This window comes from Mastigoproctus giganteus, chromosome 6 (assembly GCF_048544385.1).
Source record: "Mastigoproctus giganteus isolate SK-2022 chromosome 6, ASM4854438v1, whole genome shotgun sequence".
NCBI classification, from domain to species: domain Eukaryota; kingdom Metazoa; phylum Arthropoda; class Arachnida; order Uropygi; family Thelyphonidae; genus Mastigoproctus; species Mastigoproctus giganteus.
In genome coordinates, this window is record NC_143580.1 from 148,690,051 (window position 1) to 148,706,675 (window position 16,625).

Below are 16,625 nucleotides of genomic sequence, written 5' to 3' on the forward strand. Positions count from 1 at the left end.
AAGAGTAGCTTATGATGTCTTGTCAATACTATACAGCAATTTTGCTAGCAGGGAGAAGGGGGTGATTGTCCCCTTGTAAGGCAATGGTTAAGCCACACCTTGAGTGCTGTATACAGGTCTGGAGGCCTCATTTTAGGAAAGATGTAGAGCTGCTGAAATTAGTACAGATAAGGGCAATGAGACTGGTGAGGGGGAACAAATTGTTGGTGTTAACAAGAAAGGCTTAAGTTCTGCAAATTGCAGCTTCTAGAGACTTGGCACCTGTGAGGCAATTTTATTGAAGTGTATAAGGCCTTGAATGGCTTGAGCAAGCTCAATGCTAGTGGGATTTTTCGTCTTGCAGAAATTCATCTTTAGCCAGTTTGTAGTTGTTAGTTGGAACAATCTTCCATCTGTTGTAGTAGGTCAACAACATAAGTTCGTTCAAGGCAGAACTAGACAAACAATTGTTGATGGGTGAAATGGGGAGGTTTTTTTTTTTTTTTTTTTTGCTGATTCTATATAAGCTTGCTTTCTTGCTAATGCTAATAATACTCTTGTAATTCATCAGCTATGGAGTAATAATACATACTAGCCTATTAAGTTTATTTTTTATGAATCATGCTGAGGGCTGGATTTATGCATAACTTATGGCCTCACATTATAAGGAGCCTCCACATCAGTATACAAAAAATGAAAAGTATTGTTTTTATTTTAGACTTTTTGCTTTTCCGCTTTTACTTGTCATAAAAAACAATTTATCTAATATACTTTTGGTTGTTTTTAAAATGCGTGCCTATTTTTGGAATCAGAATCAATAAATTATGAATGTGACAATGGTAAGTGTCAAATCACAGATTGTTTACTTACTTATGGGGCAAAGTGGGGCAAAACCAGGTAGCTAATCTTTTGTCAGACAATTTCTTTCAGTATTTTATGTTACCTATATATGTGTGATCTTGTTTAACAATAATATACATATTATTACAACAATATTATTTAATGAAATAATTATCTTTATTTAAATTGTGTGGTGAGTTAGAAACATTTTATATAACAAAATTTACAGATAAAAATAATCTGTTGGCAATAATAAAATATTCAATTTAATAATCTAAATAAATAATTAACTTGCATAATGTCATTTGCAATACTGTAATAAAAGTAATAGTGAATAATTATTATTTACTAAAATTTTCATTTTTACATTTTTTTACTTATATGAAATAAATTTTGCTTCGGATTAAAAATGAAGAGAAATTTTGCAAGCGGGTATCAAAAGAGAGAAAAAAAAAGAAGTTATTACAGGCTCATTTATCTAGTTTATCCAAAGTTGACACTTATTTTAAAGTAACACAAATAAACAAAATTTCATCTATTGAGGAGTGACGTGACGTATCAGTACCAGCTATTTCTACAGATAGTTGGATCTCGTGCAATTACATTTAATCCTGATATTGCAGACTATAAAACAGAAACTATTCCTATAGATATTTTTAAGGAAACTACATGTGATCCTGATATTTCAGACTATGATACAGAAAAGAATCAATAAAACATCTACACAAAATGCAATGGAGTACTTTAACTAAGAATGATATCTCATTTTGGGTTCAAAAAGGACCTGTCAACTGTCAACGCTGGAAGGATTCATTGGAAAAATCAAAAACAGATATTTAAAAATCAAGTAAGGTATTGCTCTCAAGGACTCTTTCGCTCCACAAAAATTAATGGTGAAAAGTACAGTCAAGAGTAGCTAGTATATTTTCCATCAACTGGATGTGTCTGCGTTTTGTATGCAAGCTTTTTTCAAATTCAAGTTGTGCTTTAGCCAATGATGGCTTTAAGGATTGTTGAAACGCCATTTTAATTAAACAACATGAGAATTCAACTGATCGTAGAACAGCTTTGCTCACATATTTATCAAAAAAAGGTGGATCCACACAGATTCTTAGCACCCTCTGCTTCCACTCTGATCCTCTCACTGCCATAAGAGGGGGAGTGAAAGCCACTGGGGACTGAGGGCCATTTGTTTTGTTGTGCTGTCATGTGCTGGAGGGTTTGGTCTTTTCTTCTTCATGCTGACTAGGTGTCTTGAAGAGAACCACTCTACACGTTCATTGACAGGGCTTTCCATCGAGAAGGTGTGCATAAGTGGATTTTAGGGAGGCAGGCCAACTGAACTTCTCCTAAATCATCTGAAATACAAAGATATTGGATCCATCAGTGTTTTAGACTGAGTATCTGATAACACACAGAATGCCTGTTCCACTCTAAGCTCCCACTGTGAAGCAGCGAGACCTAATTCTGTGCAATAGATGACAAACTTTGTCCTGCTTCGTACTTCTTAATTAATCATCTTCATACCCCAGGGGCTCACATCTGGTGAGTATGGGCTTGGCAAACTCAGGGTCCTGAGCTGGATATCATCATTTTTCTTTCTTGCTTTCTTGGTGATTCCCTTCTACTTCTGACTCTCTCTCTCTCTCTCTCTCAGGGTAACACGGGATTTTTTTTTTTTTTTTGGCTGGTGCAGCATAAGCCTCAGGCTTCCTTGCACTTTATGGCTAATAATAACAATAATAATAATTTCTAAATCAATTTTGTTTTGTTTTCTAGCACTGCAGGCACTTGCACTTTCCGTTGGTCCCTTTCCCCTCACCATTGTATTAAGTAAATAGGAATGAAGAGAAGATTCTGAAAGTTTATTTATGTTTTTTATATGATTGGAGATTTCAGTGAAGGGAACTCATTTCACCATAATACCGTAATGTGAAAACCCACAGAATTCCAGTTATTGGTATTATTGCAAATGCAATAAGATCGAGTTTATTACCCATTTGTAGTAAACTCGATCTTATTGAAGAGAAAAGCTCAATTAACTTAAGAGAAAAGCTCAATAAACTGGAAAATGCAAATTATTTTTATTGTTTTATGGTAGCGACCTCCAGAAATGTGTTTTAGAAAAATATCACAAAATTAGCATTGGCATTAGCATTAGTAAAGGCATTTGATGCAAGAAAGCAAGCTTATGCAGCATCAGCCAAAAAAAAAAAAAAAAAAAACTCACTTCCACTTCACCCCTCTGTTCGTTCAAAATACCTGTCCAGCTGAGCCTTAAACTTATTTAGGCTATCAACCTCCACCACAAGGGATGGAAGTCTGTTCCACCAACCAACCACCCGCTGGCTAAAGGCAAATTTCCGCACGTCCATCCTACATCTGTCTTTCCTCAATTTGAATTTATGCCCTCTCAGGTGATTTTTCTGAGCTAGAGGAAGAATCCCATCAGCATTGAGCATGCTTAAAATTGATTCTTATAACTGAACGTATAATAACGATGAAAGTGTAGTGCAATTTCCATTATAAAAATGACCTTTTAGAGAGATAAATAGCTTTTTTTTTATTGCAAAAATTTCAACTTTCGAGGTCTTGGAACAAATTACCAAAAAAAACCAATGTGTTATTGGGTTCACATTACGATATTTTCACGATAACTCCATTTATTCCTATAGGATGCAAATTACGTTTCTACGATTTTTTTAAGTTTGCATCAGCTAGCAAAAACTTATGTAAAGTTGAATTCCCGTAAGATGGGGAGTACCCGTAGTTTATCAGAAAATTTTTTTGTTCCATTCTGTCATAGTATCATTATAAGTGTTACTATGAAACACTGCTACCTGTAGAACATTGCCTACTTTGGCTTTATTGCAGATTTGCTATCGTGTAAAGCATGTGAAAGCATGAGAAAATGCTTTATACAATGGTGAATAGCAATATCAAGTTTTTATTTGAAAGCTGATTAACTTTTTTTTTTTTTTTTTTTTTTGGCTTTGAAGAGCTGTTGTGAAGATTAGTAGTGCAAGTGCAAAAAGCAAGCTTATAAAGCATTGGCCAAAAAAAAAAAAAAAAAAATTTCCCACATCACACTGGTCTATCCCTTTGAATAATTTGCCTAGTTCTTACTTGAATTCATGTTCCCACATGCACAACAAGTCATGAAAGTGAGTAGTTTGAAGCCAAATCTTGCATGTAGGAAGAGGGAGAATGCCATCATCATTGAGTTCGCTCATTCCATTCAAAACCTTAAAACCTCAGTTAGATCACCTTGAAGGGGTCTAGTTTCCAGATGCTGCAATTTGCAGAACTGAAGCTTTTCTTGATAAGATGACCCTTTTGTTCCCTTTACCAACCTCACTGCCCTTTTCTGCTCCTATTCCAGCAGATCTATATCCTTCCCAAAACGAGACCATCAGACATGCGTGTGTAGCACTAAAGATGAAGCCTAATCATTGTTTCCTACAATGAGATAATCACCTCCTTATCCCTGCTAGCAAAGTTTCTGTATATTACTGACAAATGTCCAGGAGTCTCCCATCAGCCTACTGCACTGCTCGGAGAATTTCATATCAGACTGCTGCTTAGGCGCCTCCGTAACCAGGTGGGAAGGAGCAGCAGTGCGTAGCACACGCTTCTTGATTAGACCGGGGTTCGAGCCCGTCACCACCAAATACGGAGGATGCTGAAAGGTCAGGGAATGACCACCGCATATCCCGGAGCAATATGGCCTTAGTTGCTAATGCTCCTAAAAACCAAATAACAAACAAACAAACATATCAGACTGCAGAATTAGCCCAGATCTTTTTCGTTTTCTACTAACCTGAGTGTACCATCACATAGTTGGTACGTTAATCTGGAATTACTGCTAGCAATATGCACTACCTTGCATTTGTCACTGTTGAACTTCAATTGCCATTTCTCAGTGCAATTCTTAATTTTTTTAGATATTGTTACAGTAACTTAACTTGCTTACTGTTATTAACCACCATCGTATCATCTGCAAACTTAGACATTAAGCCTCATCAGTATCATTAACAAATATAGAAAACTACAATGGTCCTAGCTCAGTACACCGGGGATGTCACTCACAATATTAATCCATGAAGAGCATTGTACCATTAATAACTACACTCATGTTTTCCAGCTCAACCATCACTCTATCCATAACAATAACTTGCTCTTAATGGCACATTGCCCCAGTTTGTATGGCAGTCTTTTATACAACAGCATATTTTTTGACAGTCTATTTGGATATGATTCCTTATCAATAATAATATTAGTCTTGTTATCTTAACAGTTTATTTGCATAAGGACATTTTATTTGGATTTTAGCAAGGCATTTGACTCGGTTCCTCACGAGAGGTTACTCTATAAGCTGGACTTGGCTAGTTGGAAAGATTCCAAGATTCTGGACCTAGACCTGTAATAGATACTCTTTAGATTGGTGTAATGTCAGGAGTGGGGTTCCCCAAAGATTGGTACTTGGACCACTATTGTATCTGATTTTCATAAATGACATCAACAAAAGGATAAAAGGTGTGATGTCAAATTTTGCAGACAATGTAAAGATTGGCAGAGTTGTTAATGATCAGTGCCAAGCAGTGCTCTTTGAGGAGGATGACTTGAACAGACTTCAAAGATGGTCAGAGAATTGGCAGCAGTGTTTTAATACAGCAGAATGCTTGGTATTTTAACCCCAAAATAAATTATACACTTGGTGTGGTTGAATTAAAAATAGCAGAGGAAGAAACGGCTCTGGGAGTTAAAATACAAGCAGATGTGAAGTTTTCTGAACAGTGTAGACAGGCAGCCTGGAAAGCTCATTGTGTCCTATCGGTGATTTATCGAATATTATCTTGTAGAGATAAGGAGGTCATAATTCCACTGTATAAAGGAATTGTAAGACCGCATTTGGAATACCGTGTTCAAGTATAGAGACCTCGTCTGAAAAAGAAATTGAGCTTCTTGAAAGGGTCCAAAGACAGGCAATTCGAATGGTGATATCGACAGAAGGATGCCCGTATGAGGAAAGGCTCCAGTTATGTGGGCTACAGAGCTTGGCAACCTATCACCTCAGAGGTGACCTGATTAAAGTTTATAAGGTCCTGAAAGGGGTTAGTAAAATGAATTTAGGTGGAATTTTCACTGTTATAAAGAATTCCAGAACTAGGAGATAAATTCAAATTACAGGGGTTGAGATTTAGATTAGATTGTAAAAAGTTTTCTTTTAGCCAGTGAGTCATTGATTGCTGAAACAAGCTGCTCTCACAGGTAGTTCAAAGCTGACAGTTTGAAATTCAGAGGTCCGCTGGATAGTTACCTATATGAGGAGGAAAGCATCTATATATTAATATGGAACCTGTTTTCTTGAGGTTGCCCATTGTGAATGATAGGCCTAACCAATCAGGCTGAAAGTGGTCTCAAGTTGAAGATATTTCTTCCTAGGTGTGCAGAAAAAATAAAAATTCTGAATAGTTTTATTTTATGGAATGAGCCAGAAACTCTCCAAAAAATATGATAATTTTGCAATAATTAATCATTCTCTCTTAAAGATTGGATTGCAAATATAATTTAAATATTAAAAACATTGCATTAGTGGTGAATAGAAAGAAAAAAAAAAAAGAAATGCCCTATATTATATGCAGACATCATTTCATTAGCTACATAGCAGTGATAGTCGTGCTCATTAGGGCGAGTGAGTAGCATTTAGCTGGTGCTGAGGAGGCCATGATCAGTAGGGCGGCTCCTCTAGGGAGAGGCTTTCCCATTGCACTATGGGTTAGCTGACTTCTGCCACTTTTCCAAACTGGGATAGATGGAGCGTGTAATTTTTGTTAGTAGGGGTTGTGTTCACACTCCCCCCCTTTTTTAATAATCAAAAATTAGGCTGTTGTTGGGAGGTACCGTGCAAGGGGGGGAGAAGATAGAAAATGGACAAAAGTGTAAAGACTCTCAGGGTTTACCAGCACTGGGCATCTTCTCCAGCTCCGCGTTTATGTCATTGTGGTGTTTTTCAGACTGTGTAAAGGCCAGATATGAAAAACAGACAATTATCTATATATTAATATGGAAGCCGTTTTCTTGATACAGCCATTGTGGACGATAGGCCTAACTGATTGGGCTGAAAGTGATCTCAGATTGAAGATTCTTAGGTGTGCATTCATTGCGTAATGGCTTACCTGCTCATGACAAAACACGGACATTTCTTTAGGACAGCTAGAGAAAAACTCTGCTACCAGTTGCAAAATTTTTGCAATGGGTACAGCTAGTATAATTTGTATTTTGTTATCTGATTAGTTTTTTTTTTTTTTTGCCACTACAGCTAAATTCTATGGCTTCCTTGCACTATATGGCGAATACTATTACTATTAAAATCCTTCCTGAAATTATTTTTGCATACAATTCCGTTGTTACTGTGTCATAGTAATCAAACAGATTAGTCAAAAAAGATCACCCCTTAACAAATCCATGCTGTGACTGCAGTATAATTGCATTCCTGTCTAGATGGTCCTGCATTACTTCTAACCAGTGACTCCACCATTATTTCCCCTGGAACAGAAGTTAAGCTGACAGTTTGATATACTTTTTTGAATTGGGGATACATTCACACATTTCCAGTTGCTTAAAACCTGCTCTCATAATTATGGCTTACCTCCTTTGCCGCCTCCCTTAATATAATTAGATAGGTCCTACACCCCAGGCTTCTTTTTTATGTTTAGTTTAGAAATTTCTCTTCCACTTTCCTCTCGGTTATCTCAAAATCATTTAACTGCCTTTTAGAGTTTGATGAACTTCTCACATCTCTTCCATAAAGATTCTTAATGCATGGGAATTGCTGCTGATAATTGAATTAAGAGTACTTCCTCTTGTTGCCTCTCTAATATGCTGCTGCTGTAGGAAACAATCAACCAATAAATCCACAAAAGTCTTGCTGGTGTGTGAATGGCTAACACACAGGTTCAGTCAATATCTGGAAAGTCAAAATCTGTTATAAGACATTCTGATTTACTGGCCCACTCTATTTCTTTTTATGGTTGTTTATTATACTCATCATGGCCATTAGGCCTATAAGAGACTCCTACTCTCATTTTCATTTTCCCAGTGCTTATGTCACACTAAACTGACTCAATGTTGTCCAAGTTGACTGGATGCAGTGCATAAGATTTAATATGCTTCTCAACTAAGAGCATACCCCCCCCCCCCCATCATGATGTCCGAACTTTCTTTACATGTTGCACTCCACATATTTAAATTCTGTTTCCCTTTTGTCTGAGTGTCACCTCTCATGTCACCAAAATTCCTACAATGTCTGCATATGGTGACTCAAATAGTACTTCAACTTCATGAAATTTAATTACTGTGCTCCTAGCATTAGTGTACATGAAGTATACATGAACCTTTCTCTTAGTTACCCTAACACAGCCCATGTATTTACTTGTTCCATGATAAGCAAAAGCAGGGCTTTAAATCCCTGAGGCTTTGCTTTCCAGACTGCAGCATGTTCCAAAAGAAGTGTGAGAATCGCTTTCACCTCTGCCTGCAGCTCTAGTTAAACTATTAGTCTGTGTATTCCCCCAAGCTAGTAGCTTTCTAACCCACCTCATACTACTTCTGTAGCATCCGCAAATATCCTTGCACCCCTTCTATTTAAGTATGTCTTATCCCTGTAAAAACAGTTTCTCCTGTTAACAGGCACAGAATACACTGTGCAAAATAGGCTGATGCTATATAAGCTTGCTTTCTTGCATTGTGTGCCTCTACTAATGCTAAAATTCTACCCCATGAGCCTTGCCCAGTCTCTCCAGAGCCAAACTGATTGATAAGTTTGAGTGTTTAAGTTCACTGCTACAAATGCAACAATGCTAGAGCTCTGAAAATTGTTCCAGATAATGTCCACCTGTTAGTGTTCCCATTATTCCTCAGTAGAGGGTATCTTTCAACAAGAAAATGCACCCATTCTGCCAGACTACATGTGTAGATATGGTTTTCAGCACATTCAGAAGATTTATTTCTCTTTCCTTGACCCTCCAACTACTGATGAGATCTCAACTGTATTGAGCAACTTGTGCAAAGTTGAATATGCCATATGATATGTATGGCAGTACTCTTCACTGAGTACTGTGTTGCAGTTTTAGTAATGAAGCATTGCAGGCCATATCTCCAGATATGCATTGTCCTCTTGTGATCCCTGTATCATTAACATTAGCATTAGTAGAGGCATATGATGCAAGAAAGCCAGCTTATACAGCATCAGCCAAAAAAAAAATTCCCATTTCACCCATTCATTCACTCCAAACATTTACCCAGTTAGGCCATCAACATCCATGACAACAGATGGAAGTTTATTCCAGCAATCAACTACCCGCTGGCTAAAGCAAATTTCTGCACATCTATTCTACCACTTCTTTTCTTAATTTGAATTTATACCTACCTACCTCAGGTTTGTAATCTGAGAATGAGGAAGAATTGCATCAACATTGAGCCTGCTCAAACCATTTAAGGCCTTTTACACCTCAATCAGATCACTGCACAGGTGCCTAGTCTCCAGACTTTGCAATTTGCAGAACTTAAGCCTTTCTTGGTAAGATGGCCTTTTGATTCCCCTCACCAGTCTTGTTGCCCTTCTCTGTACTCATTCTAGCTACTCAACATTCTTCCTAAAATGAGGCCTCCAGACCTCTACACAGTGTACTCAAAGTGTGGCCTGACCATTGCCTTATGCAAAGGGATAATCACCTACTAGCAAAATTTAATTTCTGTATATCATTGACAAGACACCATGAGCTACACTTGCAGACTGTCTGCACTGCTCAGAAAACTTCATATCAGTGTAGTACCATACAGTTGATACGTTACTCTGGGGTTACTGCTTTCCATATGCAGTACTTTACATTTGTCAATGTTGAACTTCAGTTGTCACCTCTCAGCCCATCTGCTCAACTTTTCTAGATCCTGTTGCAGCAGCGTACTGTCATTAGTGTCATTAACAACCTTGCTGACCTTTGTATCATCTGCAAACTTGGATATTAAGTCTGATATACCATCATCAATATCATTAATAAATACAGAAAACAAAAATAGACCTAACACTGAACCCTGGGGGAGTCCTCTAATAAAATTAGTCCAAGAAGAGCAGTGCCCATTGATTACCACTCTCTGTCTTCTCCCACTCAACTATCCTTTTACCCATTGTAGCGACTTGCCCTTAATGCCATACTGCTCCAATTTGTACATTAGTCTTCCATGTGCAACAGTATCAAAAGCTTTCCTGAAATCCAAGTATATGATATCCAAGTATATGAAATCCAAGTATATGATATCAAAGTTATTTTTTGCATCCAGTTCCTTTGTGACCAGACCGTAGTATCCAATCAAAGTTTCCAGACAAGACTTACCCTTAACAAACCCATGCTGTCTCTGAACTATATCTGCAGTCTTTGTCTAGATGATCCTGCAGTGTTTTCATAACCAGTGACTCCATTATTTTCTTCAGAACTAAAGTTAAACTAACAAATACTCGTGTCACCCTTTGATCTCCCTTTGTGAATTGGGGTTACATTTGTACATCTCCAGTCCATGGGGACCTCCCCTGAGCCAAGGATGCTCTCATAATTGTGGCTAAGGGTTTTCTTACTTCCTTGTGGTATGTACAAGCTGTTATCTGTGTTTGGGAAAGTAATGTACATTATTAGGATGGATGCTCATATTTCATGGGGATTAAGCATATAGCTTACATTGTAAGTTAGTGGCTAAAGTGATGTTGCCTGTCTTTTTGATCTAGTATCGAGTCTTGTACTTACCTTGATTGAGTAGAATGTTTTCAGGAGTAAGTAGTTTAAGTTGAACTGGATTAACTTAAACTGATTTCAATGGATTTTAGGAAATAAGCATCAAGTAAATAGTACCTAATGGATACTAGGAAATAAGTACTAAGATAAATAAGAAGTATCTCCTTCTGTCACTTTACTTGATTATGGATTCTTCTTGGTTCAGAAAAAAAATAATCATTTGTTACTTTTTAATTTTCATGCTCATTTTTGCATTTTAAGTTTAATAATTTTGAATGTGGTATTTTTTGTTTTCAGGCCACAATCCATGTGAACTTAATTGTATGCCAAAAGGTGAAAGGTTCTATTATCGACATAATAAGAAAGTAATTGATGGTACTCCATGTTATGATGGATCATTGGATGTTTGTGTTGATGGAGTTTGTATGGTGTGTATAATTTAAATTAAATAAATATGAAATTATCAAGTTATTTTTAATTAAAAAAAAATTTTTTTTTTTTTTAGAACTTTGAAAAAGGTACAGCAAACCCTTGCTTGAGAGAGAGAGAGAGAGAGAGAGAGAGAGAGAGATTGCATGCACTTTAGGCTCTGAATTTTAAGAAATTTTGCTCCAGTATTACAATGTTTAATGTTTTTTTTTTTTTTCCTAGTACAGCACTTTTTCATAACATTTAAACAACTTTGGCAACTGTGTGTATTTCTCTTAAGTTTCACAGGAACTTGAAAGAAATATATAAAATTACCAAAAGTTACCCTATATAGTTTTTTAAATCAGGGTTTTACTGTATTAGTAATTTTTTAAAAATTTTATTGTGTAAATTGACAAAATTTTATTTTGTATATGATCTCCTAACAGTAATAAAATTACAAGATCTTGTTATATTAACTTCTGTGTTACCTTCAGAAGTAATATCTGCTGATGTAATAGAAAAAGATAGTTCTTATTCAGCTTGCCAGCATTTTCTTATTAACTGGTGCTTGAATAATGAATGCAAGGATATTAGGTTGAATGTAGATTTGAAGGAACAGATTGAAAGACACAGCAAGCAATTTGAACAGTGAAAGATATTAAATTAAATAGGTCAAGTGAGCATATAAGAAATTTTCACAAACCCCCAGTAATCATAAAGATATTATGGGGGATTTTTATGTACCGAACACGAACAGTCACAAAACAGTCTTGAACAATGAAGGGAACTTTTTTTTTTTTTTTTTATGAAAACCCCAAACACGAGATATATTAGAACCTATAGTACTTAGTTCTGTGCACGGATTGGAGGTTGAGAACATGAAAGAAGATATTTGTTGACATTAGGCTTGAACTTCTGTAGACTGTAATTTTCAGGAAATACGTATGAAGGAAGGTTGTTCCAGAAAACGGCAGTTGAATGAATAAATGAGGAAGGTGAAAAGTTGGTTCTGTGGGTTTGAAGTTGGACAGTAAATGGATGTTGGCTGGTGGCGGCACGTGTTCAGATTGTTTTGAAAGAGAGAGCGGGAATTACAGAAGCCAATTCAGAAGAACAGTACCCATAGAAGTATCTGTAGAAAAGACATGCAGCAGAAACAGTATGCCTATGAGACAGAGAGTGGAGAGACTGTTAGAGATGAGTCATTAATTAACCTAACTGCCCTCTTCTGAATGGAATCTAGAAGCCTGAGAGAGAGGTTTTGGGGGCACAGCCCCAGATGTGGGAACAATATTCCATGGTAGGGTGGATTTGTGATTTTTACAGAGTGAACAGCTGGTTGAAAGGAAAGTAACACTGAGAGTGAAAGAGAAAACCAAGTTTTTTAGATGCAGAGGAAGCATTATTTGTAATGTGTTTGTGCCAAGAGAGATTAGGTCAGGGTAATCCCCAAAAGAGATATATCATCTTGCCTAGAAATCAGAGTGTCACCAAAGATAAGCATGTGAGCAGAAGAATCCTTTTTTGCGAGCTATGAGACAGGACTGAGTTTTAGAAGGATTGAAATCAACTAAGTTGTATTTGTCCCATTGGAGAATTACCTGGAGGTCTGCATTTAAGGAATTGGTAGTGGATATTTGAAAAGTTAAAGCTGATTGAGCAGGGCGAGGTTTCTCAAACTGGGAAGTGGAATGCAATGTGCTGTCATCAGCAAAACTATGGATAAGATTTCCAGTCAATGGAAAAAAGGTTATTAATATACAAAAGGAAGAGAGTGGGGGAAAGCACTGAACCTTGGGGGATACCAGCATTAGTGGAGAAGTTAGAAGAGAGAGTCATCTACCATCACCCTCAATGAGCGATCAGAGAGAAAACTGGATAACCAATTACAAAAAACAGTTTTAAAACCATAAGATGGAAGCTTGTTTAGAAGACCTTTATGCCAAATATGATCAAAAGCCTTTGAGATGTCAAGAGTAATTGCTTGTGCCTCACCGAACTTTTACATTTAATTTCTCCATAAATGGGCAACATAAGCCAGAATATCACCAGTGGATCGATACTGACGGAATGCATACTGACATTCATTCATCAGATGGAAGGTTTCTAGATAGTTTGAGTTGCCATTAATTGATTTCTTCATTACTTTAGAAAGATTAATAATTGCAATGGGACGATAATTGGATGGGAGGGATTTGTCACCCATTTTAGGAACTGGCTGGATATGAGCAAATTTCAAAGCAGAAGGAAAAACACCTTTGGAATAAGAAAGTGAAAAAAGTTGGCAAAGAACAGGAGTAAATTCAGGAGCACAGGTTCTGAGAACAAGTGGAGAAATACCATCAGGACCTGGAGCTTTCTTAGCATCAAGATTCGTCAAAATCTTTCTGACATCCTTTTGATGAAAAACCACAGGTGGCATTGAATGTAGCATGTTGGAATTGTGGGAGGTGTTTTACCAAGATCACTAATGCATGAGTTTGAAGAAAAATGGGATGCTAGCAGTTCAGATTTATCCTTGGCTTAAGTGACAATAGAACCATCAGGTTTTGAGAGAGGTCGGAGTAGAGATGGGCAAAAGTTGTGGCCCATTTGTCAAGTGACCAGAATACTCGGCTACCATTAGGGCAAGAAGCAAGTTTTCTATCTTAGCCTATTCAAAATCTAGTTTGGATTGATTAAGAACTGCTTTGCAATTGTTGCGAGCTTTGGTAGTCAGAAAATGAAACTGAAGAATTGGGAATAAGCCAATTACGATATGCAACATTCTTCTCTTGAACACCCTTAGCATATTTATTGGAAAACCAAGGTTTAGATAAAGGACAAGATTTATTCCACACTCCACTTTATATCCTTTATTCCACACTCCACTCATCCTTTATCTAAACCAAGGTTTAGATAAGGGACAAGTGGCGTGTGGAATAAAGGATTCCATTCCTACAAGAATAATTTAACTGACACGATCTGAGAAAACATTGACATCAGAAGTTTTGAGACAGTAATCCGATCAAGGAAAAGAAGAAAAGAAATCTCGCAGGTCATTCCATTTTGCATTCTTGTAATGCCAAACGACATGAGGTTGGGAATAGCTATGAGATAAAAGCTCCATTGGAGAAGAGACAATCACCAAGTTGTGATATGAGGTGCCTACACGGCCACACACTTCGACCATGTACTTAGAAGGGTTGTTTGTGTGAAAAAGATCAAGCATGTTGCGCTGTATGGTTAGGATTGACCTGTATTCTGGTGGGTAAACGAACAATCTCTGCGAGGTCAATAGCAATTGCAAAAGCCTCAGCATCCTGACCAGCTGGGTCTGTGTGGACAGACCCAGCTGGTCAGGATGGTCAGGAAGCAAACACAGCTTGGCTGGCATATCTGAGAGTAGCCATGTTCAGGTGAAGTTTTTATGGCTCCAGCTAATAAAGAAGTTTTTTAAATTTTTTCTGTTTTATTAACTTAAATTGGTATATTAATTTATTTTAAAAAGGAAGCCAGCTGGAGTTGTGAACATTAAAATCACCAAGGAAAATTACCTCGCTGTTAGGAAAGTTGAACTGGAAAAAGTCAGGTTGCAAAAAGAGAAAGTCAAAGAGTTCCAAGTGATTAGTGGAGTTGGGAGAACAGTAGAGACAACAGATGAATTTGACAGAATGAGGTAGAGAGATTTTAAGACAGAGAAGATCGAAAAGAGGAAATTCCAAATTACCAACTCTGACAGGGAATATCTGAATAGATATATGCACAAGTACTACCTTTTAGGCAAAGAAATCATACAACGAATAATTTGGGCAACTGAGATGAGCAGTGGTTGACTCAACTGATAACTGAGATTCTGTCAGAAAAAGTACATGGGGTTTGGCAGATTGTAAGTGGAAATGAATATCATTGAGATTAGAACTATGACCACATATATTTGTGAAATGGACTTGGAAGTGTTTGGGTGGTTTAGATCATTTTGCAGATAAGTTTGCTCAATTAGTTTGACAACTTGTGGTGTCTTCAATAGCAAGAAAAAGTGTGGGGGGAGGCATGCTGTATGAAGTAATGAAATTTTTGGATATGGTTTACACATGATAAGAATATACCCAGATCCTTGACATAACATGGCCTCAACAATGCCTCCCGCATACACACTACTTGGACTCCCTCCAGTCACTATCTGGTAGAGTAGCAGTCGCAAAATTATACAGTAGCTGATCCGGAAGCCTCCTTGAGAATTACCAATAGGTTCGGTTTGGTGTACTAACTAGCGGCCAGCCTGCGAACACTGTTTTAGAGCTGTACACTTGAAATTTAAGGGTTTGGATCTTGCCATGGTGTTCATCATAACCTCAAAAGACATCAATCATACTGCATGATGGGAGAGATGGGGAGGGGTTGACTGGAACCTAGCTCTGGAGATTAAACATGGGTTCCACCACTTCAATAAGTCTCCTCTAATAAGCAAAGTGGTGGTATTGCACAATTTCACCTCCATTATGCTAAGTGGTGGTATTTCACAATGCTTGCGCATGGGGATAATACCCAGGCTTACCAACAGTCCTGCCATCGTGAAGGTGCAAGCAGAGGATTTGGTTGTTACTGACTGTCCATACTTCACAGAAATTGGGTCCACTTGACTCAAGTGTCACCTGAAAGTCATTCATTTTTTTTTTCATTCATTTATTAATTACACACAATATAGTCTCAACATTATGTACATAAAAGTATATACATGATTTATATACAAGATATATTTACATATAATTATAAGCTCTGACAAACATTAAACTCTCATGTGTGTGTGCAAGTGTGTTCTTATTCAGGGTAGCTCCCAGGCATAAGCCCAAATCTACCTTGAGAACTTGGGAATATATAGTCTTTACAAAGCAGTCCTTAAAAAGTATGTTAAATTACTTGAGTCTGATTTTACTGTAGCGCTATTCGCACTTGAAATCCCGCACCCACTGGAGGTAGTGCAATACCAGTGAGTGCCAGCAATCCCGCGCCCCGGGTTGGCCATACCAGGGAGCCAGCAGGGAAAAAAAATTATAATAATAAAAAAATATATATATATATAATAAAACAACAATAATATTCAATAGTCTGGATGGCACAACTATAAACTTCAAAAATCACAGTTCAATTGAATATTTCCTCAGCTGCTGTTTCACATGCACTGGAACCTCCAAAACCAATAACGGTACTATCCAGCAATCTCCAACTGTACGCCATGGACAATAGACGCTTTAGACCACCAGACCCGACGCAATGAATCTGATCCAGCACGGCAGAATCCAGAATGGAGTATTCATGATTGCAGCACAAAAGACAACCAACCAGAGCACCAGACCCAACACCATGAATCAGGTCCAGCACCCCAGCCGCCAGCCAGATGCAGAAACCAATAGTGAAACTCCATGAAGACAATTAAGACACTAGGTTTGCCTCTGAAGAAAGGCTCTGAGAACCGTTCTTCTTGCAAAAACAGCAGCTGAAAACTCCTGAAATAAATTAAAACAGTCACGATTTGCAATAAGCAAATGCACTGTATCAATGATAAGTCAGGAATATGCGCCATCAAAATCCGCCTTTGGTCTTTATACTCCCGACATAAAAAAATTA

The 16,625-nt window shown here is 37.4% G+C and overlaps 1 protein-coding gene and 1 non-coding gene across 2 annotated transcripts in view; both read left to right on the forward strand.

The window, feature by feature from the left end:
• The window catches only part of LOC150084650 (papilin-like), a 967,274-nt gene that overhangs the window by 269,164 nt on the left and 681,485 nt on the right, over positions 1 to 16,625 (forward strand). Inside the window, exon 6 of the mRNA XM_090376529.1 lies at positions 10,905 to 11,035. Coding sequence (XP_090232655.1) covers positions 10,905 to 11,035 — 131 coding nt within the window. The remainder of the gene's footprint in view (positions 1 to 10,904; positions 11,036 to 16,625) is intronic.
• On the forward strand, positions 6,522 to 6,683 carry LOC150084651 (U1 spliceosomal RNA). The gene has a single exon (XR_016547135.1). It is a non-coding gene; the product is annotated as a U1 spliceosomal RNA (small nuclear RNA).